General features: G+C 40.3%; 2 protein-coding genes across 2 annotated transcripts; one reads left to right on the forward strand and one right to left on the reverse strand.

Moving 5' to 3' along the window:
* The first annotated feature begins 3681 nt into the window (after positions 1-3681).
* Positions 3682-15930, forward strand: LOC147334339 (high affinity immunoglobulin gamma Fc receptor I-like). Its single transcript, XM_086271588.1, has 6 exons — positions 3682-4027; positions 4107-4352; positions 4439-4618; positions 5735-5833; positions 8575-8672; positions 15710-15930. Exons 1-6 carry the CDS (start codon positions 3682-3684, stop codon positions 15767-15769), a joined length of 1029 nt encoding a protein of 342 aa, XP_086127714.1. The 3' UTR covers positions 15770-15930.
* A 6632-nt stretch (positions 15931-22562) lies between these two features.
* LOC147334340 (lipocalin-like) lies at positions 22563-24400 on the reverse strand. Its single transcript, XM_086271992.1, has 6 exons — positions 24042-24400; positions 23396-23535; positions 23231-23304; positions 22996-23109; positions 22810-22911; positions 22563-22711 (listed from the first exon to the last, which is right to left on the reverse strand). Exons 1-6 carry the CDS (start codon positions 24135-24137, stop codon positions 22683-22685), a joined length of 555 nt encoding a protein of 184 aa, XP_086128118.1. The 5' UTR covers positions 24138-24400; the 3' UTR covers positions 22563-22682.
* Between the last annotated feature and the right edge of the window lie 551 nt (positions 24401-24951).

Raw genomic sequence — 24951 nt, forward strand, 5'->3', positions numbered from 1 at the left:
GGTCAGTTGATTCTATAAACTTATGTAATGTAGTAGTTGGCTGTAGAAGTGCTTGGGGAACAGAGGGTGCTGCTTGTGTAACTAAGGAGGATCTGTCATGAACCTCTACAGTAGCAGTGCTGTGGAAGGGGACATTGATTTTTACGAAGCATCTCACATTGTGTAGCAGTACCCATTGGTTTAGACCAGCCATACAATCAGTCAGGGGAAGAACAATTATTGTTCATGTGTGTTTTTCTGGCATTTTCCCTGAATGGTTCAGGAAAAATGCAACTTCGAGTTTGAAGCTTGTATCTGTTTCATATCAGCCATCATTAGTTTAATTATTTTAGAGAATTAAAATGATTATTTAGGAAATGCTTGGGAGAATTACCAGAAATATGGATTTTATGCTTGTGAGGAATGGTACAAAGCAGCATAAGCCTGACTCTCAGAACTAAATCAACAACTGTATTTGGCTGCCTAACTCATTTTTAATAAAACAATATAAATTGCCATTCTTGTGCAGTTTTACTCCTCTAGGGGGCACAGTTACCCCATTACAGGCCATAACAAATATATTTTCCTAAATACGCCACCATCTGATCTTAATCTGTTACACAATGTTAGAGGCAAAAGGTACAGAAACCTGTGTTTCTGGCTGACTTTTTACTAAAGGTATTTCAAAGACGTAAACAAGAAGAAAATTTGTAGGAAAGAACCTTAAAATAATTTTTTTTTTGGCATGTAAAATACTTTTTTTTAAAGTTCTGAGTTCAGGTTAACCCGTGAAACCTGAAAGCGGGAAACTGGAATGCAGGAATCAAAGAGTAGCCAGGAATATTGCTTAGTCTGGATCCACTAGGATTTCAAGAAGTGCTGCCTGACTAACAACCTGATTTAATGTCAGGGCCTAAATGACAGCTGAACCTGCTAAATCACTTACACTTTCACTTACTTAATTCGTTAATTGCATCGCTCTCTTTTTTCCTTTTATCTCATTGGTTCAGATTCTTTGTCTTTCCTATAGAATAGCGACATTCTTAAAAACTGCACCAATTTTCTTGGTACATTTTCTGCTGTGCACCTCAAGTAGTGGTGAGAGAAAACCACACTACACTGTAAATCTCAAAGAGGAAGGAGGTGGGCTTAACTGCTGTAAGAAATAGTCTGAACCTCATGTGACTTAACGATACGATGGGACAAACCACTCTGCTTTGCCTGCTCTGTAAGTATAGACATTTGCCTATATTATAAAATAATTAATTATTAAAATCTGTCTATATTATAAAAATTACATTACTAATGTCAAAGTTGTACAAAAAGAACACTAAGCTTTTACTTTCAAAGTTGCAGACTTTAATTTTACAAGACAAATTGAACTCTAAAACGTGAGTTTCAACATAAGGAAACAAATGCGATGACCAAATGTGCAAAAAAAAATATTAACTGTTTAAAAGCTGGTGTATGAACTTTGTAGCTACCGATGAATAACATATTCTTTTGTGGGGGGGATTTTACTGTTATATCTTTTTCACACATTTGAGGTATGAAAGGCATAAACTTCAAGAAAGAAGAAAAGAGCTCTCAGGATACAATCACCGTTGAAATGACCAGAAGAGGTCACCTGTAAAACAAAACACTAAACATTAAACTGGTTAAAACTTTTCTTTTGAATGTGATGATGTTTTCATGGATTTAAGCTGGATGCACAGATGCCTTCCTTTGGGTTAAGTTACAATACAATACAATTTTATTTAGATAGCACATTTAAAACCAAAAGTACACCAAAGTGCTTCACAGTAGTGCAATAGTCATTGTTATTAAACATTAACAAAGTACAAAAACAAGCACTCGTACTATCAGATGGGAAGCACTATTTAAACCAGGAGTGTGGGTTAAATAAATTGACCAGATGATCTTAAGGCTCGACTAGGAGTATACAAGCTAAGAAAGTCGGCAAGATAGCTAGGCGCAATGTTATTTATAATTTTAAAGGTAAGCAACAAGATTTTAAAATTAATACGATATTTGATGGATAGTCAGTTTAAGTCAGTGTGAACTGGAGTAATGGAAGCAAATGTTCCAGGAGACAAGCCGCAGCATTTTGAACAAGCTGAAGTCTATGAAGATGGATGGCAAATCCAATAAAATGAAAACAGCGGGGTGACCTGAGTCAGCAATTAAAAGAAGATCGTTAAAGACCCTCTGCAGAGCCGTTTCGGTACTGTGGCGTGGTTTAAAGCCAGACTGAGATTTATCACTAATACTATTTGTGTTTAAGTAGGCCTGTAGTTGCAATAACACAATTTTCTCCAATACTTTAGATAAGAAAGGGAGTTTGGAGATCAGCCTATAGTTTGCAGGATCATTCTGGCTGCTCTTTTTTTTAGAACAGGTTGCACTATCACATGTTTAAAGCGGGACACACAGCCCACTAGTAATGATAGTTCATCATCATCCAAGATAGAATATAAGGCCCAATTCCAACAAAACCATCCACCATCCAGAATTCGAACTGCTCAGCTGTTTAATTAATCTCTTGAGGGTGGACAGTGAAATTGGCTCAAACTGATAGAAAGTTGACATTCATCCTAAAGTAGGAAGAAGATTCACCACAGAAGGGTGTAAAAGTGAGGCCCTTGATAATAATTTTTTTTCTTGTAAAATGATTTAAAAATTGCTCACAGAGAGCTGCGGAGGCCAAAACTGACATTCCCGGACAAGGATTGATCACAGAGTTACAGATTTTGAACAGGATTCGGGGGTTGTGGCTATTAGTCTCAACAATATCCAACAGGAAAGCAGCTTTAGTGAAAAGAAGGAAAAGAGACAGATAGAAATGCATGAGGCAAAACATGAAATCTCAAGACAATAAAATGAAATTGGGCCAAGTGTGCAAAGAAAATCTGAAGTGGTTTAAAAGCTGTTATTAATTACAGTGTTTAAGATGTACTTCTACCTTTGACCTGTTTCAAAATTCTACATGTTGTATGAGTATATACAAAACTATATAGAAAGGAGATGGATGCAGTTTTGTTTTGTTCAAAAGTTGAACGAAAAGAAAACAAAGGAATTGCATGTTGAAGTGTTTCAAGACTGTTCTATCAGCCAAAATTAGCCAAAATTAAATTATTTCCCTCATATACATGACCTTTGATGAACTCCTTAATTATGAGTTTGGACACCTTACTATGTATCAATAAAGACATTGTTCGATAATCATGGCTTTTCCAAGGGTAGCCCTAGTGAAATGTAGGCAGAGATCAAACCCAGCCATTTTTAATGGAAAATGAAATGAAAATGAATCGCCTGAAATATAACAGAACCCACACATTTCAGAAAGCAGAAAAAAAAAATTAAAACGATTAATTGACATCCGAGGGGGAAACAGCTACTGTTAATTATGAATGCATCTTGTTAACTGAGCTATCTAGCAAATCCCAGAAAAACTCATTGGTTCTACCTGCTTGTGCAAATTTGCCAAATATGGTCTAGTTTGTTCTGCACAAGCTGTCACAGTAGCTACTTCCTTTTTAAAATATGGTATCTGATCTTAACCAGAGTTAAAACTAACAGACTCATTTCTCTGCAGTGCAGACATCTTTGCTCATCAGCAGATCAACACAAGGTAAGTAAACCTCTTGGAAAAAAGTAACATTTTCAGTGCGTGTGTTTCTATATTTTTTTGCTATATTACTAATGAAATATTCACACGAAATACAAGAATGTGAACATTCTACACATGATGCAATAACAGTGAGTGTAATAAATTCTCTCACAGCTAATCTGACTGTGAGTCCCAGCAGCTCTCAGTTGTTTGAGAACGAGTTTGTGTCTCTGAGCTGTGAGGATGTTCAAAGCTCTGCTGGATGGACCCTGAGGAGAAACACAAGTCAAGACATCAGTAGTGAGTGTGGACCTGGTTGGGGAAAACCAGCTGGTTCTTCTTGTAACATCAGCTACACTGACACAGTTGACAGTGGAGTTTACTGGTGTGAGTCCAGAGAGGGTCCCATCAGTAACATGGTTAACCTGACAGTCACTGGTAAGCTGAGTGTGTGGAGTTAGTGTTGATGAAGCTGTGTGTAAATGGATGAAATGCTGTAGTTTGTCTCTGTGTTGAGGTGGATCAGTGATCCTGCAGAGTCCTGTCCTCCCTGTGATGGAGGGAGATGACGTCACTCTGCTCTGTAAAACAAAGACCACTCCCTCCAACCTCCCAGCTGCTTTCTATAAAGATGGCTCCCTCATCAGGAAGCAGCCTACAGGTCACATGACCATCCAGCATGTTTCCAGGTCTGATGAAGGCCTCTACAAGTGTGACATCAGCGGTCATGGAGAGTCTCCATCCAGCTGGATCACTGTGACAGGTGACACACTCACCTGTCTGTGTTTCTGCAGGTTTCAACATTCACAATGTGACGACAACTTAATGACTGTGTTTGCTTTATTTTAGGGGAAGACACCACCACACCTCCACCTACATCCACACCTCCACCTCGTTCTACTTCTCTTCCTCCATCACTTGCTCCTCCAGTTCTCTTTGTGTTGTCATTTGTTGGGTCAGTCTGTGTTGTGACTTTACTGGTGGTACTGGTTCTGCTGGTGAGACGACTTGTTAAAAGGAAACTTAAAGGTGAGGAGATTTCATGGTTTCTCTCTTTTCAGCTTCAATTTTTAGTCTTACTTCATTCACATAGTAAGCATATATAGCAGCTGGATAGCGTATTCAGCTTTGGAACTTCAGATCATCCCTCCATGATGTCTAGATCCAGTAAGGGTCCCCAGGCTAATCAAGCCTAGCCTACCTTGAACATAAGCAAGCAAGAGCAATAACTGGTGTCATATACTGCCCTTTACTTTCAGTGACAAACAACAATGGAGCCGAAATCAAGCCAATATCAGTCACCATCTAATGCGGGATTTCCCAAGGTGCCCTGTCCACACTGCTGTTATAACTTTGTGTGATTATCAACAAGACTGGCTACAGATCCCGACTAAGGAAAGGAGCAAATCTGAACTACCTCTTCTATATGAATGGCATCAAGCCGTATGCCAAGAGTGATTGATAAAACCTCCAGTTCAGTGGAAGGCTCTAACCTATACTTCCCAAATGAAACATCTTTTGCCTGGCTTTGTATTTGCCATCAGTGACATCCGTAGTGGCTCATTCTGCAGCATTATTTGTCCTTGAGATGCTTTCAAAGAGTTGAGACATACTTCAAGATGACAAACTGATTTCAGGTCACAGACAGGAAGGCAGAGATAAGGAGACAGGGCCTGCTATTACAAGACAAAGATCAACACAGCACTAGCGTAACATCACAAAGTGTTCTGGTTATTGTAGGGACCACAGACCTGTTTTGATGATTGTGGGCCATAGATTGCAGAAGCAGCATGCTTCCACTACCCACATGGCCTACTTTTAATCCTTTGGGGGGCGGGGGTTCAGCTCTGTTTTCAGTTTCAAAACAAGACATTTCTGTATGAAAAAAACTTTTCTGTTCTTGTATCCTGTCTTATTTGTACCTGGGATATGGTGCCTGCATCATCTGCACAGTTGCGTCCTCCCTAAAGCAGCTGTTTCACTGCTAGTCGCTGATTTAAGAAATTTAGTTTTTCATTATGTCCAGTTTGAATACTGGAGACAAAAGAAGGGGATCAAATAATTTTGCATCATAATCAAAATATTAACAGCAGTACTTAAATGACTATCTGCAGTGATGTCCTCTGTGTGTGTTTTATTGTGCAGAGACTGATCCAGCTGCAGTCTACTCAGCAGTGAGAACTGAAGACGTCAGTTATGGGCAAATCACCATCAAAGAGAAGAAAAGAAAATTAAAGAAAAGAGGTACAGCTGCGCTTCTTTGTCTTCATCATGGATAAAAAATGAGAAAGAGAGTCCAGCAGGTGTTGAGATTACTGTCTGCATGAATGTGACACTGTTTACTAATTACTGTTGAGCAAAGCATCTTTATTTAAACAGGGCTGAAGTCAGTGTGAGATCATCACAGTTTTTTCACGGGACGCAGACACGTTTCTTTCATCAGATTCATAAAGCTGTGTGCATGCATGCCTCGGCTTTAATTACATTTCCACTCTCATCTGTAGAAGTGAAAGCTCCCGCAATGCTTGAAGCAGAGACACCAAGTTAATTGTCCGTTCAGACTTGTAAGGCCATCGCCTTCAGACTTTTTCATCTTTTCTGTGCATCATGGAAGATGCATGATGTGAAGTTATGGCAGAAGTCTTGACTAATATCTTTAATCATGTGTGGGTGTAGTCATTGCAATATTCATTTTTTTGCATAGAGAATCACTATTTGCACCAAATGTTATAAGCAGTGTTGGGTAAGTTACTTTAAAATAGTAACTTAGTTACATTACTAGTTACTTCTCTCAAAAGTAACTCAGTTACTTCAAGTTACTCGTTACTTTCAAAGTAACTAGTTACTAGGGAAAGTAACTTTGGTTTTACTCAGAATTCTCTTGTTAATGTGTTGCTTCCATAACTTTGCCAGTCTTCTAGCTTGCTTACTTGCCACAAGTGCACTGTGCCACCTACCAATAGAAAGGAAAAGATAATGTGCATATTTCCACTAGAGAAATCCCACGCCTGGACCGTCATTGACTGCTGCCATGATTCTAGCCTACGTCACAGTGTCATGTGCGCCTTTTACATCAACACAAAAACTGCAGTCGTGGTGCTTTGATTGTACTCAGAACTCGGAAATTCTGCCTTCTGAATAGGAAGATGTAGGTAACACCAGACTGCAGATGAGCTGCATACAGAGCTGGACTGGGACAAAAAAATCGTCCCGGGCATTTTGACTAGAGACCGGCCCACCATTATAGGAAAAATCATAAAGCCTTTGAATGAAAATAAACACTGTTGTGACAGTGATGTACACTGTTTTGATGGTATATATGCATCAATCTATCAATCGTTTGTTGTAAGATTCAGATTATTATTTTTTAAAAGATAGACATTTTAAATGAGAATAAGAAAGAAAGGTATTTCTTTGTGCCCCCCTCTCCCTGTTAATGCCCTACATGGACCCCTGGCAACACTTTGCTAGACCCGCACCTGCACAGTTACCAGCTGTCAGCTACGTAGAAAAGGATCCTGGTGTTATTTGTCTCTCAGAAACAGTTCATAACTTCAACTCATTCATGTCACCTAAAAGGTAAACCTGTTTCTCCATCACCTGTTCAGCTCTGATGATTCGGTAAGGACATCTCCTGGTTTCATCTTCATGTTTCCCTCTCACCAGATAACCAAACCATATCATGACCAGCATCTTTTTTGCAGCTGTGGCTCCAGCAAACATCAGCTGATACTAGAAATTAATATTAAATAAATTCTAACAACAGCTGATCAAGCTTAAAAGTGCTGCTGTTGTTTATCGCGACATCCGCTGGTTTCCTCTTTCGGCGCAAAGTGAGCGATAAACAAACAAGAGAGCCGATCAGCTGATCACTGATCAGTTTTCATGATTGAAGTAGAAACGGGAGAGGGAGGGTGAGAGGATGAGAGAAGAAGAGGCAGCTGTGCAGCAAAGACACAGAATAACTCCAGCTTTGTGCCTTTTCCATTGTAGCTGAATTACGGGACAAACTGTTCCTTTTCACCTCAATAAGAAACGCGTAATATTTTCTCTGAATACCAGACGGGATGGTTGGCAACTCTAATAACTTATGAACAAAATAAAGTTCAACATCATTAACTTCATAGCACCATCCAGCTGTATAGAAACTCCGTCATGCTAGCTAGCACGCAGTACGGAAAAAGTCAGCACAACGAAAATAAACTACACCTAAACTCGGTTTATATCTGACCCAGAGAGACTGCAGGTCATAACTTCTTACCTGAAGTTCAGTTCACACTTGGACCGGCGGCCGCCTCGGGTCTCTTTTCCTTCTGCGTCCCTTTTCCTTCATCCACCTGCTGCCTCCACCACTTGCTAATGTTACTGAATCTGTGGAAGCTCCGCGATAGCCACCACATGAAGTAACGAGTAACGAGCCTATCTAAATCCCAGTAACGAGTAACGCGTTCCTGATTTTGGCATAATAACTAGTTACCGTGCTCGTTACCACAATAATAACGTAGTTACTGTAACGCGTTACTTAATAACGCGTTAGTCCCAACACTGGTTATAAGACATGTAAATATCAAAGAAGTGCAAAGAAGTGCAGCTCAGTTAAAAATATTGCAGTTAGTGTGATGTACATGCATCCCATGATTTTAGCATGTTTTCATGAAAACAGTGCTTTGATCAGTTGTTTGGTTTAATAATAACCTTCACTTCCAGTTCTGTTTTCTTCTTTCATGACAGTAAAGAAAAGGGTCAAATACTATATGAATACATAATAAACCTATAAATGCCAACAGTTTCAGTTTAACATTTTTGTTTGATGTTTGCTGCAGCAGCACTAAACAGATGTGTGTCTGTCTTATTCCTGTTCATACAACATAAAAAAAGAAGTGTAAATAATCGAAATAGTTTTTTTGTCATATTAAATGTAATGGTAAGTGCCAGTATGAATGTAGAACTGCACTGATGTCTTCTTTGTGTGTTTTATTGTGCAGAGTGTGATCCAGCTGGAGTCTACTCATCAGTGCGAACTGGAGACGTCAGTTATGGACAAATCACCATCAGAGACAAGGAAACAGATCAAAGACCAGAGGTACAGCTGCTCTTCTTTGTCTCCATCATGGTTCAGAACAAGTGTTTTTTTCCTTCATAAGGCCGATATTTATTCTAAATATTGAGATGCTATTTGATTATCTGTTTATCTATCATCTATCTATCTATTTTACAATTCGTCTTTTCATTGGAACGTCACAAAAACTTCTAATTCATTACCTTTATGCTAACCATCATTTCAAAGAATTTGAAGTGTGCACTTTGTTTTGAAAACTAAAAAAAATACTGTGTTAGTGCAGTTTTGCAGTTTTTTAAAACTCAGTTTGCTTTAAAATCATTGTAAGTTTAGTGATCTCTGAGGATATTTAGATGTGTTTGCACTTTTTTGTCTCCATAGAAATGCATGCCTTAGTCTACTTTAGCTTATTAAAGACAGTACTATACCATGTAGGGTATATTTTGTCACAAAGTGCTGCTGTTTGGGTTTGGAGTGTTAGGATCAACTTTTCTAGCTTGAGTAAGAAGGCAAGCCACAGCATTCAGAATTTAATACAATTGCACATAGCTCAACATCAGACATGACCAAAAAATGGTCAGAAATACCAGCGTTGTCGATGTTCATATTACAAATATCCAGAGAAAATGAGAGGACCAAATCCAAAGTATGTCCTTTTTTAAAAAAATTGTTAGGCGAAATTATAATGATGTAAATGTTTCCAGTCTCCTGGTCACGTTGGTGTACAAGACAGCCCATTGACTTCAAATATATGAACACTTCAGGAAAAGAAAATCATTCCCACTATGAAGATGTCATAGTGAGTGATCCAAACAACACAGCAATGTATTAATGATTAACTGCGTTTGAGATTTTGAGATTTCCCTTCTTCTTGTGTCACACTGTACGCAATTTGTGGAGAACTCAGGACTACGAGGTGAAACAAAAAAGCTTTTATTGTTGGCTATTCAACAAGTTCAAAGCAAACCACAGAAAAAAGACTTCTAGGGGAAACAAGGAGCAGACAACTGTGAAAGTAGAACGGACAACTTGACATGAAAGCAGTGGGAGACAGACAATAAATACACAGCAGGTGATTGAACTGGTGGAAAACACAGAAGGAACAAATTAATGTGACAGAGGACGTTAAATTAAACATGATGTACATGAGCCAAGAGCCCTAACAAAATAAAACAGGAAACAGAACAGTGGGACAGAAAATAAAAATAAAACTCAGAGCAGAACAAGATGAGACAGTAGATCAATATATTATGTATATTTTTTGTATATATATATATATATATATATATATATATATATATATATATATATATATACACATATATATGACAAAGCGGAAAAATGGAAAGAAACTAAAAACAAATCAAATACCCTCATAAATGATGATGATTATTATTATTATTATTATGTATTGCTGATGCCAGAACAATAAACTATATTGTAAAACCTGGGCAAGCAGCCACACTGATTATTTTAACTGAAGGCACATTCTTAAAGTAATAGAGTACTTCTTCGATTTTATCAAGAGTATTTAAAGCAAAACCCATGTGTTTAAGCCGTGAGACCAGTTTTCCCGTGATTCACTCGTGTACGTCAGTTTGAAGAGGAAAAAGAACTCCACGGGACTCCGATGTGAAAAGATGTAACAAAAAATTTATTCCACAGTTTTTGCATCTTACAGGAGTGGTCAGGTTTAACTTGTCCTCAACAAAATAACCTACTACGGTAGGAAAACCGTGTGGCTCTGTTCTACCCTGCTGCCCCGTATAGCTTATGCCGTGTTAACTCCTTTTCTCTCTCTCTCCCCCCTCCCGCACCGCATGCACTAATTTGCATACATCCGTGATGCCCGGATTTTACTATAAACACGAGTCTTTAAGGCACATGTATTCATGGTACTACGTAACCTAGTTCCACCATAAACATGCATCTATTTCCTAAAATTATTAATTACACAAACAAGCTTAACAACAGCGAAATATAAATACTAAAACATATGAACTATCTTAACTTGGCTCCCACATACCGGCCCCTAATTGTGACCCTATTACACAATTACCAAATTACACTTGTGGAGCCAAGGTACACAAACTTCAGTCTCTGCAGTTGATTACTTCAGTCCGATTCCTGCAGAAGGCAAATCTTCGTAATGGGCCTGTCCAGTACACTCGTCTTGGTTTTGATCCTAACCTGCCGCACCATTCCTGCCTTGTCTGAGATAGCATGGATTACTTTCCCTGTAATCCAAGAGTTGCGTGGGGCTGTATCGTCAACAATAAGCACAATGTCTCCAACCAAAAAGTTGCGAGATGGACGGGTCCACCTTTGCCTCTCTTGAAGTTGTGGTAAATATTCCCTTGCCCATCGTTTCCAGAATATTTCCGACATGTATTGCACTTGCCTCCATCTTCTTCTTGCGTAGAGATCTTGCCTGTCGAACAATCCGGGAGGAAGAGATGGTTTGTTCCTGAGCAGCAACAGGTGATTGGGAGTGAGTACTTCCAGATCATTTGGATCACTGGACGCTTTGGTTATTGGCCGACTGTTAATAATGGCCTCCGCCTCACACAGAAGTGTATGCAGGCTCTCTTCATCCAGTGTCTGCAGCCTCAAGGTAACATTTAGGATTTTCTTCACTGACTTGATCAATCTCTCCCAGACCCCTCCATGATGGGGTCCTGAGGGAGGGTTGAACATCCACTGAATGCCTTGTTGTTTTAGGTGGTCTTCAATTTTGGACACATTCCATTCAGCAATGGCTCTTTTAAGTTCACGCTCTGCACCAATGAAGTTAGTTCCATTGTCAGAACGAAGGGTCTTTATCTGGCCTCGTCTGGCTATGAATCGACGGAGAGCATGGATGAAGGAATCTGTGTCCAGCGAGGCTGCCATCTCCAAGTGTATTGCACGAGTGGTATAACTGTATGGCTTCCTCTTCTGAGCTCACAGCCTTCAAACAGTCGTCCACATAGAAGTTGTGCAGGACTGTGTCAACCGCTTGGCTGTTGGCTGGATCTCGGTTGTCTTCAGCACATTTGCGCAGAGCAAAGCTGGCGCAGCTTGGTGACGAAGTTGCACCAAAAATGTGAACCACCATCTTGTACTCCACCATATTCTGAGTAATGTCACCAGATGTCCACCACAGGAACCGAAGAAGGTCAGAATCCTCATCAGGCACCTTTACTTGGTGGAACATTGCTTCCACATCTGCCATGATGACCACTTCCTCTTGTCTGAACCGGATAATTACCCCAAGAAGGGTACTGGTAAGATTTGGTCCTTGTAACAGCTGATCATTTAAGGTGGTGCCTTTGTACGATGCTCCACAGTCAAAGACCACTCGAAGCTTGTGTTTCTTGGGATGGTAAACTCCGTGGTGCGGTAGGTACCAAACCTTTCCATCGTCACGATCAAGGTCCTGTTCTGGCACTTTCACTGCGTAACCGTTGGTTATGACGTTACTCATGAAAGCCGAGTACTCTGCGTGGAATGAAGTATTCCTCTCCAACTTCCGCTTTAGGTGTAACGCACGTTGCTCAGCCACTTTGCGGTTGTTGGGCATCTTAATGCGCTTGTTCCGCAATGGCAGAGCGATGCTGTAGTGTCCATCCACAATAGTAACTGACTCTGTTGCTATCTCCAGAAACTGCAAATCCTCTCTTGACATTTCCTGTTTCTCGTTTCTTTCACGCTCAGGGAAATCACTTTTAAACTGCTGGTCCCAGAGTTCATCCAGTTTGCTAACTGATATTCGGTTTGCTGCAACCTGAATCAGTCCGCATGGTGCCTTTTGTGAACTGCTTCCTTGGAGGGGTTCGCTGATGGTCCAACCGAGCCTTGTCTTCACAGCATATGGACCGCCATTCTCGCTGGCTATAACTTGCCAAGGTTCAACAGCTTTAGGTGCATTAGCCCCGATTAGCAGTCCAATCTTTGCTTCAATCCTAGGTATAGACACCTGCTGAAGGTAGGTCCACCTGTTCACGTAGTCTTGAGAAGGAGCATTGTCGGCAGAAGCAGGAATGTCACTGTGACTGTACATTTCTGGCAACTCAAAGAAGTCATTGCTGTCTAAGCTGCTTATTTCCAACCCAGACACAATGTGGCTACTGACGACCTTTCCCTCTCCCATTGTTTTCAGCAAAATCTTTGTCTTTCTGCCAGACAAGTTAAGCTCATGCATTAACTCTTCAGTACAAAAGCAGGCAGTACTGCCAGGGTCCAGAAAAGCATAAGTGTGTGTCACCTTTTGTCCTCTTTTAGGTTTCACTTGTACTGGAACTATTGCCAAAATGTGCTCTGTTTTCTCTGCAGCGTGAGCAGGTGCCTCCATTTCAACAAATCCATTCACGATTGACTCTGTTTGGTCTTCTCTTTCTAATGATTCCACTTCAGAAGCTACCCTTTTGCTTGTAGCACTGGGCTTAGTCTTCATGTGTAACACTGTGGGGTGCAGTTGTGCACAAACCTGACAACTTGCCTTTTCTTGGCACGAACCACTCATGTGTCCCTGCTTAAGACAGCTGAAGCATAGTCCTTTAGTTCGCATGAAGTCAATCTTTTCCTTATGAAGTGACTTCTTCATCCTCTTGCACTGTTCCATGGTGTGCTCTTCACCACGACAGAAAAGACAGGGTTTGGAAAATGCACACACCTGCTTCCCGCTGACCTTGTTCCTTTCTTTAGAGGGTATGTCCTGTGTAGTGGTGATAGTTGCAGCTGCAGTGAATCCTTTTCTGTTTCCACTTCTCCTTTGCAACCTCTCATCCACTTGCCCTCTAACTTGGACCTTTAATGTGCTGTCCTTTATATCACCGAACAATGGATGCAAAACTTCTTTGGCCTGCTTATTGACAAACTCCACCAGATCTGCAAATGTGACTCTGCGTTTTGCCTTGTCTAAGACCCCACAAGCATATGTTCTCCACCTTTCTCTCAGCTTGTACGGAAGCTTGGAAACGATAGCACGCATGTTGGCCGTGTTATCCAACTCCTCCATGTACTCCACATCCATCATTGCATTACGACATCCAGTAAGATAGAGGCCGAAAGCATGCAGAGCCTCTCCATCATCTGACTTGATGGTTGGCCAGTTAAGAGCCTTGTGAATGTATGCCACTGATATCTTGTAGGCATTTCCAAAGTGCTCTTCCAACAGTCTCTTAGCCGTTTGATATCCATGTGTAGGTTCCATATGAAGACAACTCCGTATCAATTCTCGTGGTTGCCCACTTGTGTATTGTTCCATGTAGTACAATCGATCCTTGTCGCTCTCTGTTCTGTCCTCCACACCATGTTCAAAAGCTCGCATGAACAGCCGATACTCTAATGGGTCCCCTTTAAACACAGAAATGTTCTGCGGGGGCAACGTAGCTAACTTCTGTTGCTTAGTTAGCGCTTCGACCACATCCTGTAGAGCACTTGGTGTCTGCGATGGCTGGGAGGTAACAGTGTGTGTTTGCTGTGCGTTTTGGAGAATGTTCTTCTTCTGCGCTTGTCTTTCTCGCGTGGGGGATGGGCTATTTGACTGCTGTGAAGTAAATAAATCTCCAACCTTATGCGATGCCACGTAGGAGTTCATTCCATCCCGAGTGGATACGCGACTGGATGCCTTGGATGCACGACTTTCGTATTCCGATAAGATCTTGATCTTTGCCTCATTTGCTGCAAGAGCTGTTTGTATTTCTAGCTCCTCCTTTTCAGCTTGGAGCTTAGCCTCCCTTTCCTCCAGCAAGCGTTTCTGTCTTAAAGACGATGCCTTAATCAATAAGGTAGCTCGCTCCACCTCTGCCTTCATGCGTGTGGACGACACCGATGACGAAGCGCAGGAGCCGCGTTCTGTCAATGCCTTATCACTGCGTTTTGAGACAGATGCATTAGATATGCTGTCAGATGGATCCACATCTTCATTGCATTTTTCAGCCTCCACAGCGCGCATGGCCATCTTGTCAATCCAAGCCGAAGCTGTCTCAGCAAAAGCCTTAAAGGAATCAGCCTTAGGTTCAAACCAATTTTCCTGGTCTTTAGTTAAATCCTCCTCCGGCATTTGCTGGAGCACCTCTTTAACATTTGTGTTCAAACCACAAAACTCTCCAAACCGCTCATTAAAATCCTTCATTAACTGTGTTACTTCTGTTAGGCTGGTATCACATTCATTTTCCATCAGCTGGCGCACTTGTTTCACTGTGCCTGTTAATTTGGCTAGCTTGGCCTTCCGTAAATTGATAATACGTTGCAGCCTTTCCTCCATAGCTTTAGGTGTGATTTTCACCGCCCTAGCTTCCAATTCTGCTACTGTGTCTTCTTCTTCGTTGTTCATGCTATTAATTTCCCGAATAGCAACACCAAAATCCTTATTTTATCATCCAAAAATCATGCAGGTTGGCTACCACACAGTTCAGCATCCACCATGACTCAGCAATTTTTCCTCGTGAATTAGCTCCACTTACTCACGTTTGTTGTCGCTGCAGCAGCTCGGGTTTTTTCCTTCTTTAGTCGCGTCAATTACTCCACAACGAGCGGGTTTTCCTACAAAATGTTTAAGCCGTGAGACCAGTTTTCCCGTGATTCACTCGTGTACGTCAGTTTGAAGAGGAAAAAGAACTCCACGGGACTCCGATGTGAAAAGATGTAACAAAAAATTTATTCCACAGTTTTTGCATCTTACAGGAGTGGTCAGGTTTAACTTGTCCTCAACAAAATAACCTACTACGGTAGGAAAACCGTGTGGCTCTGTTCTACCCTGCTGCCCCGTATAGCTTATGCCGTGTTAACTCCTTTTCTCTCTCTCTCCCCCCTCCCGCACCGCATGCACTAATTTGCATACATCCGTGATGCCCGGATTTTACTATAAACACGAGTCTTTAAGGCACATGTATTCATGGTACTACGTAACCTAGTTCCACCATAAACATGCATCTATTTCCTAAAATTATTAATTACACAAACAAGCTTAACAACAGCGAAATATAAATACTAAAACATATGAACTATCTTAACTTGGCTCCCACACCATGCATTATTTTAACTGTGGCTGGTCCCATGTTGTTTGAACTTTTCAGAGTCGTCGCCTAGTCCTTGCTGAAGTCCAACCGCTGGAATCCAACTGCTGTTCCACGTGACCTGAGGACATTCATTACAAATCAGATCTGTATATATTGTCTTTAATCTTTTCAATAAATTCAAGTCAACTCCTACTCAAAGAGAAATTAATGTTTGTGGTAAAATAAAAGCTAAACTTCTTTAACGACTTTAAAGAAAAAAAAATACATGTATATTTTCATCACCCTGTCTTTCAGCATCTCAGTATGGCCATAACAGCAACATGTATCTATATAATACATGTTATGTGAACAATAAATAACAATCCTATCTAGTATATATCTAATATATACATGTAAAGTAATATATTTAACATACTTAGTTACTTGTAGAACCCTGCTGTTGTCTCCACTGCAGTGATCTGTATTCTCTGCAGGACTTTAGTTGGACTTGTTCTTCTCGTGTGGTTCTGTGGGTTTCATGAAGATGTCTGATGGAAAATGTGAACTGTTGTTGCTAACACATGCACATGTCTTCAGTGCAGATCAACAAAAGCTTAAGAACAAAGTGTGGATGTGGTTAATGAGTTTTGATTTAAGGAAATGAATTATGTGAGAATTTAGATGCTGTTTAAACTAAAAAATTCTCCATCAGTAGATAACAGTTTGCATGTGCATCTTAGTTACAGTGTTGTTGATATCTGTGGTTGTCCTTGCACAGGACAGTGAGGACATATGTGCTGTCTATACTCATTCAGTCTGATATGATCTCAGTTTCCATTCAGTCAAAATCGGGGTCAGATTATGCTGCAAAAACAAATGCTCAGAGAAAGACTGATGTACTAAGAGATATACTCAAGTAGAGTTACCAGAATCACCAGGATCTTTCCAGCCACTTTAATTATATGCATAATTAGTCAGTTCACAGCCAACTATAGGTGCATTCCAGCAGCATCCACAGACAGCAAAAAGCACTAACCACAGTTTAAAGCACGGTCTGGTGCTGCCATCTAGTGACACTGAAGAGCTCCAACGACTGATTTTAGGATCATTCTGGGTCACTTTAACTGCTGCACGTATTTTTGATTTCTTCTATCGATGTTTACAAAATGTATAGCGCATAGGGAACACAGAAAGACACATCTATACTACAATCATTATAGTATAATGTTGTGGACATTATAGCGTGACTCATTTTAATCTGACATTTCATTCTTTGCTCAACTGCACTGTGAAAAGCACAGATGTTTACAGTATTTGTATAAGTTATATACATGCTGCCACTCACAGTGCCTGTGTAATGTTAATGCAAAGTTTCATCAAGCTCAGCCCACTCATCTTAGGGAGCACACAGTCACACATGCATGTCTATGCTGCAGTTAACACAGTATGATACACACAGCAGTCATGGAGTAATGCAGAGTCTTTGTCATTCTCCCAACTCCTTCAGTTCATCATCTCTCACTCACTGTCATCTACATATAGACCTACACATAAACTAGCATATATATATATATATATATACATATAGATAGATAGATAGATAGATAGATAGATAGATAGATAGATAGATAGATAGATAGATAGATAGATAGATAGATAGATAGATAGATATAACAACAGTTCTAGATATAGAAGGAAGGGGGCCAGGGACTGGTGAGTGTCAGCACCACTGTCCAGGAGGAGAGAAGGAACATCCACGAATACATCACGAAGATGGCCCCAACTGACCGAGTGCTCAGTGAATACCTCAGGCAGCAGAAACCCAAGAAAGAGGAGGGAGACGAGGAACCATCATGGAAGGACAGGCCCCTGCACGGTATGTACCACCGGCAGATAGAGGAGGTGGCTGCTATCCAGAAATCCTACCAGTGGCTGGACAAAGCTGGACTGAAAGACAGCACAGAGGCACTAATCATGGCAGCACAAGAACAAGCTCTGAGCACAAGATCCATAGAGGCTGGGGTCTATCACACCAGGCAAGACCCCAGGTGCAGGCTGTGTAAAGATGCCCCAGAGACAATCCAGCACATAACAGCAGGGTGCAAGATGCTAGCAGGCAAGGCATACATGGAACGCCATAACCAAGTGGCCGGCATAGTGTACAGGAACATCTGTGCCGAGTATAACCTGGAAGTCCCGAGGTCAAAATGGGAGATGCCCCCAAGGGTGGTGGAGAATGACCGAGCTAAGATCCTGTGGGACTTCCAGATACAGACGGACAAAATGGTGGTGGCTAACCAACCGGACATAGTGGTGGTAGACAAACATGAGAAGACGGCCGTAGTGATCGATGTAGTGGTCCCGAATGACAGCAATATCAGGAAGAAGGAACACGAGAAGCATATAATCTGTTTCTTAGTGTATTTTCTTTAAAATGCGGTGTGTTTTTAATATCTTAATTCTATTAATCCATAATTATGTGATATGGATATTAAATACTTTTAGTGAAATATAATCCCTCCAGAAAGGCAGGAAAAGCCCTGTAACTTACTTTAAAACTAAATATGTTCCCTAAAACGGTGACAGAGCTACAGACCCATGACACCGTTACCCAGTTAGCTAGCAGCTAATGACCACCACTATTTGTGCAGTTAATGAAAATATAGGTGATGTTTGTTGTGGTGTTGCAAACACAGCACACTCATTTGTTTCAATTCGTCAGTTGTCTAAATGGATTGGTTCTTATAGAGCACTTTTCTACTCTGAGCACCCACAGCGCTTTACACAACTTGCCTCATTGACCCATTCACACAAGCACTTTTTTTTCCTATCTAACACGCACACACATTGGGGTTTAATCTTGGCCAAAGATATTTGCCACGCAGGCTGGAATTTAACCACCAACATTGCCACTTCATTGGGTACACCTGTTCAACTGCTTGTTAATGGAAATATTTAATCAGCCAATCACATGGCAGTAAGTCAATGTATTTAGACATGTATCATTTTATGATGCTTCATGCTACATGTTGATTCCTAAGTGTTTAGTTTCAATTTGATCCCGGTTATAATATAATATTATTTGGAAACTTTTCATGGGAATCATTCAGTCTAAGTCATTAGTCATGCAGGTCTTTCCACACAGCAGCTGTTTCTATGCAGTTTGTTTTCCTTAAATGGAAAGAACTGCTGACCTCCATGGGGAAGTAATTAGACAGTGTTTACAAATTTCAGTTGTTCATTGAGTCATCAAGTGTGATCTGTCAGGGGAGTGTGAGACAGTCCAGGAGGAGAAAATCACAATCAAGCTCAGTATGTTTGTGATGTCATGAGTATGACTAAAATACTTGTTGATCATTATTGATGTAGGTCTTTCATTTTTTTAGGAATAAAGTATTTATTTTGCTGCTTCTTGGCAAAATAAGAAGACTTTGTTCATGGATGAAGATTAGATATGATATGAAGGATAACCTGAGACAGGTCTGTAGTCTTAAAAACATCTTCAGCACAGAGGATCATTGGCTGTGCTCTTCTCTCCCTGGAGGTGCTGTAGGGGTCCTGCTGCCACAGGAAAGCCTGCAGCATCCTGAAGGACGCATCCCACCCATCACCTGTCAGAGCTGTTACCATCAGGAAGGTGGTTCAGGACCATTAAAGCCAAAACAAACAGACTGAGAAACAGCACATATGCCAGGGCTGTTGCATTAATAAATACAATCGGGGGATAAATCGCTGCGAAAACACAACATTCAACTGTGCAATATTTTCTTTTTAACTGTGCAACATTCTCAGGACTAAATCACAGTGCTCCAACCGTATCCTCACTTGTTTGTATTCTCACTTGTTCATATACAGTCTTGTATATACTATATTTATTTATTTTATTTATTTATATTTATTTTTAATTTATTGTACATATATGTTTCCTCCTCTTAAAAGTACCCTCTTTCAAATGTACTGAACGGGTCTGCATACAATTTTGGTTGATTCTGATTCTGATTTAACAAATATGCAGTTAATCACCACACAGACCCATGAAACTTAAGAGTCTGTCAGAGTCCTGCGTTCAGATTCAAAAGAGGTGATTTTTTTTTCTGATGCAGAATCAGCGTATGTCTGTGGCTGCAGGTCTTATCTCTGAAAACAAACAAATGTTTAATCTCTTTCACAGATCAGAACTGTTTTGTTGTGACAGCTTTGTCACAGTGATGATGATGAAAACAAACTGCAAACAAAGAACACACATTTTATCTAAGAGCAGCATTTAGCTGCGTGTCATACCAGTTTTCTTTCCTTAAAAAGCAGCTCACAGAAAGTGAAAACTGCACGCAATGAAAAGGTAAATATTTATTTCAGTTTTAAGTGCTTTCATAAAACTTTATATTTGCTGCTCATCTCAGTGTCGTCTTCACACTCTTTATGATGAATCGACAGACAAGAATATATGAAAATATGAAGCCCATCACATTCAATCTCAGTAGTAATAATTCATGTGACATTAGTTCCTACTCAATTAATGAACATTTTTAGAAGAAAAAAATGTCACTTCTGTGCAGCTTCTTTGCAACATATACAAACCTGGTCATGAAAGGAGGCTCTGTGTTTGAGCATTGTGAGGGGGGATGTTACTCAGGTAAAGGGACCAGGCGAGCTACAATGAGGCCCTCAGGTATTCTTCCATTTTCTGGTATGTTATTATTCCCGATGAGTCAACACACATCCAGACATGATGCAATCGTGTTGTGTTAGTCTGAGTCCAGAACTCAGAGTCAGAGAGTAACAGATGGCATCTCAGTCTGACATCAGGTTTGTTTCTTTAAATATTCATGCTCACCTGGTCATCAGTGGATTTCTGTCTCCCTGCTGGACTTGACACCCGAGGTCTGTTTCAGCGAGATCTCTGCTCATATCCTTTTTCTGATAAGCTTAAAGAAATCATGTTCATCTTGGATGTGTTATTAAATCTACTGAGTTACTGAGGCAGCATCACCTGAAGCAAATATGTGTGACATGAGAGGTATGAGTTCACATCATACTCTGAAACTGATACTGTCAGCCTGCAGTATCACAGAGACAATATACATGACGAATACATCATAGAAGATCATAGAAGACCCACTGTTTTAAAAAAATAAAGACACGTCTGTGTCCCATTGTTGGCTTTTAGAGTACAACAGGTTTTCAGTAACTTGTCTGATTCTTTTGTAAGAGAAAAATGCATGACGTTGAACCACTGGATGAAACTGAAATACGTATAATACACAAACAGGTTAAACATGAACAAAATAGATCACAGAGTTTCAGATTCTGCCCACATGTCAAGTGTACAGCACTTTGTGTTCAGCTGGTGGCTGATCTGAAAGCGCTACATAAATAAATTGCTTGCTTGCACATGATGTCAGCAGTAATAACTTTCCATTCAGTAAAACAAGTCCTTGACATCTTTCAAACCTCTTTCATATTCATGTAGGAGTTTTGTTTTGTTTTTCTGTTGTGTGTGTGTAGTTTACGTCATCAAGGTTATAATTTAATAACATGTTTATAGTGATTGGTGTATGAAGCCCTCTGACAGTTCTTCACCAGCAGGTGGCAGCACAGGAGATTCTGTCGACCCAACAACACATGGAGGCTTTCTCTGTGACCTCTGACCTTTAAGCCTGAAAACTTTTGAATTAACGAAGCGTGGTGCTGCTCTCTGTTTTCCTCCATGTTCCTCCAGCGGAGCGGACGAAAAGAAAAGAAAACCCCCCAAAATGAATCAAAGCACCCCCAAAGATTTCTTACTTTTTTGACAATATTTGGTGTTTGTGTGATACACTACAAAAAATATAGAAAGCATATAGTACTTGGTTGAGATGTAATATTTTAACAACAAAAGTATAGTTACCCCCAGTCCCAAAATGGTTTGTTCCAGCTCGCCTCTCCCCATCTCTGGCTCTGGTGCCCTTTGTGCCAGAGCGATAGTGGCTGAGACGCAGTAGAGCGGAGGTGTAAGTGCCTGGCTTAAAACAGGACATAATAGCTGCAATTAACCTTCAGTTACTCTTTATATACTTTGATAGGAGTCAGGCCATGTTTCTTTTTAGCTGAAAAACATTACACCAGGTAACCTGCAGTGTTGAAAACATGTTTTCCGACAATGTTTGCTACCCTACAATCCGTCCTGTTCTGTAGTAAAATCAGCGACATTTGACCATCCTGTTACTGTGTGTGTGTGTGTGTGTACAGAGAGATATATATAATATTGTTTTCCCTGAGACACGCTGGCTCAATTAAATTAGCAAATAAATAAAAAAGAAAAAAAATCATTTCAATTCAATGTTATTTATATAGCACCAAATCAAAACAGCAGCTGCCTCAAGGTGCTTTATATTGTAAGGTAAAGACTGCACAACAATACTGGGAAAACAGAGAAAACTCCAACTATCATATGATCCCCTATGAGCAAGCACTTTGGCAAGAGTGGGAAGGAAAAACTCCCTTTTAACAGGAAGAAACCTCCAGCGTAACCAGGCTTATGGAGGGAAAACCATCTAACAGTCAAATGTTTGATCATTTCTGAGACAGTCCTACACTTGTACGGACAAATTCAGGTATGAAAGTATGAATGTTTTGTGTGTGAAATTCACTGTTCATGAACGAGGCACTTAGACTGTAAATATACAGCATTTTAATGTCACAGCTATTTGAGCTGAGGGTAACTCTATCAGATGGAAGCAAATACTATTTTTATAATGGGTCTATCTGATGATTATTTATTAATCTTTCAACAGTCCAGTACTAGAAAATATTAAAACTATTACAAATACACAACGAAAATGGTGATCACAGTTGTGGAGATAGAATCGTGTGAATGGGGGAAATTTTGGTTGTGTTGTTATGGATGTTCTTCAGTTTATTTCATAAAAAGGATGAATAATGAAGAAAAACATTCTAGATTTTTGCATTTTTATTGTTAAAAACTGCTCAAGATGTTGCTCAGTCACATTTCCATAACAGATGGTGTAAGATCTTTATGCAGTGTCGGTGAGACGATCTTGCAGCAGATCAGTCAGGCAAAACACTCCTGCGGACACTCCTCTGTAGAAGGAAAAATGGAAAGTGTACGGTAATCAGTGCACATCAATTTGTATTTCAGGCTATTTTTATATAGAACTTCACCACCAATGTAAAAGTACCGGTTTTAGGAAGATGAACAATATTTTCAGGAAGGATGCCGGACTGCAAGCAGAGCTGGTTGAACTTCTCCTTCACCTCAGCGCTGAGGTCCAGACTACGTCCTGTGAAACCACGTGATGTAAATCTGCTGCAGTGGCTGCAACTTTACTTAACAGTTTACTGAACACAGCTAAATGCAACTTTACCATATAATTTGTTTTCAACATAGGTTCCATTCCGTCCGGTGTTGATGTAATGATTCAAGCAGTACTCGTCAGGCTTCCCATCGACCACACGAATTTCAGTCGCTAACCCCTTGACTGACAAAAAGGGAAACAGCAGAAGAAAAGATGTTGGAAAAAAAGTAATACTCAATGATGATGATGATGGAGCATTAACCGTGGTGGTTAAAATGTTTCCTGGCTTTGTGGGCGTACTCACAGGGAATGCTGTATGTGAATTTTCCAGGCACGTCAGTCTTGGATGCCACCATGTCTATTTTCAAACAGTTATCGCTACGGGTGCAAAGACATAACATTAATCATCAGTGTAAATATTTTAATGCTATCCAAATGGTATTTGCTTTGTCTGTCCTCTCGCACTCACGTAGGAAATGAGAAAGCCGCCTTAAAACCCCCATCTTCAGTTGGCTCAAGCATGACCGTGCCAGACTTAATACTGGCTTTGCGACAGACGAACCACTTGGAATTAGAGCACATTCCAGTCAAGTACCACTTACCTGTACCCTGTGGACACACAAATGGAAAGCATTGAGAATTATAGAGAAGCACAAGAGCTGTTTATTGTAACACTGTGTGCGTGTGTGTGTGTGTGTGTGTGTGCGCATTTGTAATACACTGATGTATATTAGCTTTATTCATGCTATATCTTGAGAAAACATTTGCAGAATTTTACATCAAAGTTTGCAATGCTTATATTTTGTTGTTCACACTCTGTTTTATATTTATATAGTTTTTTTGTTTGTTTGTTTTTAAAGCAATGGACAAAATAAATATTATCACACAAAATCCAGGGTGAAAAATAACCAATTAACTTAAATGGTGAAGTCATTATAGAAGTAAATTTTGCAAAGGTCAGCCTCCTGTAAAGACTGCTAAACTGTCTGGGGGGTGCCCTGCCTATCCTTGTTGGATAAGGTCCAGCACCCCTTCTTTCCATAAGACGGAGATATTTGTATGAAAACAGATGGGCGGTGAAATAAAAAATAAAAAGTATTATGGATGACTCTTACCGCCTGTAAATCAAAGTCCGCCTGAGGTAGGATTTCAGAAGCAGAAACCATGAGGGAGCACAGTACCACTCCCAGAAGGGCACGAAGTGAAGCCATAGCTGCTGAAGAGTGAAGAAATGATGATGATGGGTGAAGGAAACGGTTTCCAAGGCCTAATCCATGGATCGACTTCCTTCGAGGCGTGGACGTCTATCAGCAGAGAATGTACCTTAGTCTGTAACACAGTCAAATATATTCTCAAGTAATATTCAAGCATGCCATTCAGCGTGTTAGTACGAGCTCGGGAGCAGCTTGGGAGAACAAGAAAACAGAGACTGCTTCAGGTTGTCTTCCCAAAGTGACTCAACTTTATTCACAAGTACAACAGTTTATATAGAGGGTAAAATTCATGAGACAGCAGATTATCAGTTTAAACCAGTACAGACCAAGATAAGGCAGCGTCTTCCTGCCCTTGGGTGAAGAAGCATCCTTTGTGTAGTGTATCAGTTCAGCTACAATTGTGATTATCTCAGCGACATATTTTCAAGGCACAAAACAAAGAGTTCTTACATTAGTGAAATCTGAAACAAACCATTTGGCCTTCAACAGGCGTCTAAAAGATTAAGAAACTAATGTAGCTGAGGGAGTGATCTCTGTGGTATTTCAACCTTGTACCAGCCTGTGATTCTCACACATCAATTCTTGGGTCAAAGAGAAAAATAACTAAAACAAAGGGGCCTTATTGAATGACAGAGTTTTCCTGTATAATGTCACTATAAAACAATATCCAGTAAATGCTCCCATGGTACTAAAATACCTAACAATGGGGGAGTTCACAAATGAAGATCTGGAAGTTGCTGCCTGGTGACTCTTTATATAGAAGAGTGAGATTATCTCCCCACCAACCGGTTCACACAGTTTTTTTCTAAAG

This window comes from Aulonocara sp. 'chitande type north' Nkhata Bay, linkage group LG3, assembly GCF_057382095.1.
Source record: "Aulonocara sp. 'chitande type north' Nkhata Bay isolate Kocher_YH1m ecotype deep benthic linkage group LG3, A_spYH_male_GT1.1, whole genome shotgun sequence".
NCBI classification, from domain to species: Eukaryota; Metazoa; Chordata; class Actinopteri; order Cichliformes; family Cichlidae; genus Aulonocara; species Aulonocara sp. 'chitande type north' Nkhata Bay.

Coding starts and splice junctions, on each gene's coding strand:
- LOC147334339 (XM_086271588.1), top strand. CDS start 3,682: ATGAAATATTCACACGAAATACAAGAATGTGAACATTCTACACATGAT. Junction 4,353..4,438: donor CAGCTGGATCACTGTGACAG/GTGACACACTCA, acceptor GCTTTATTTTAG/GGGAAGACACCACCACACCT. Junction 5,834..8,574: donor AAGAAAATTAAAGAAAAGAG/GTACAGCTGCGC, acceptor TTTATTGTGCAG/AGTGTGATCCAGCTGGAGTC.
- LOC147334340 (XM_086271992.1), bottom strand. CDS start 24,137: ATGGCTTCACTTCGTGCCCTTCTGGGAGTGGTACTGTGCTCCCTCATG. Junction 22,912..22,995: donor TGTTGAAAACAAATTATATG/GTAAAGTTGCAT, acceptor GTGGTTTCACAG/GACGTAGTCTGGACCTCAGC. Junction 22,712..22,809: donor TGTTCATCTTCCTAAAACCG/GTACTTTTACAT, acceptor TTCCTTCTACAG/AGGAGTGTCCGCAGGAGTGT.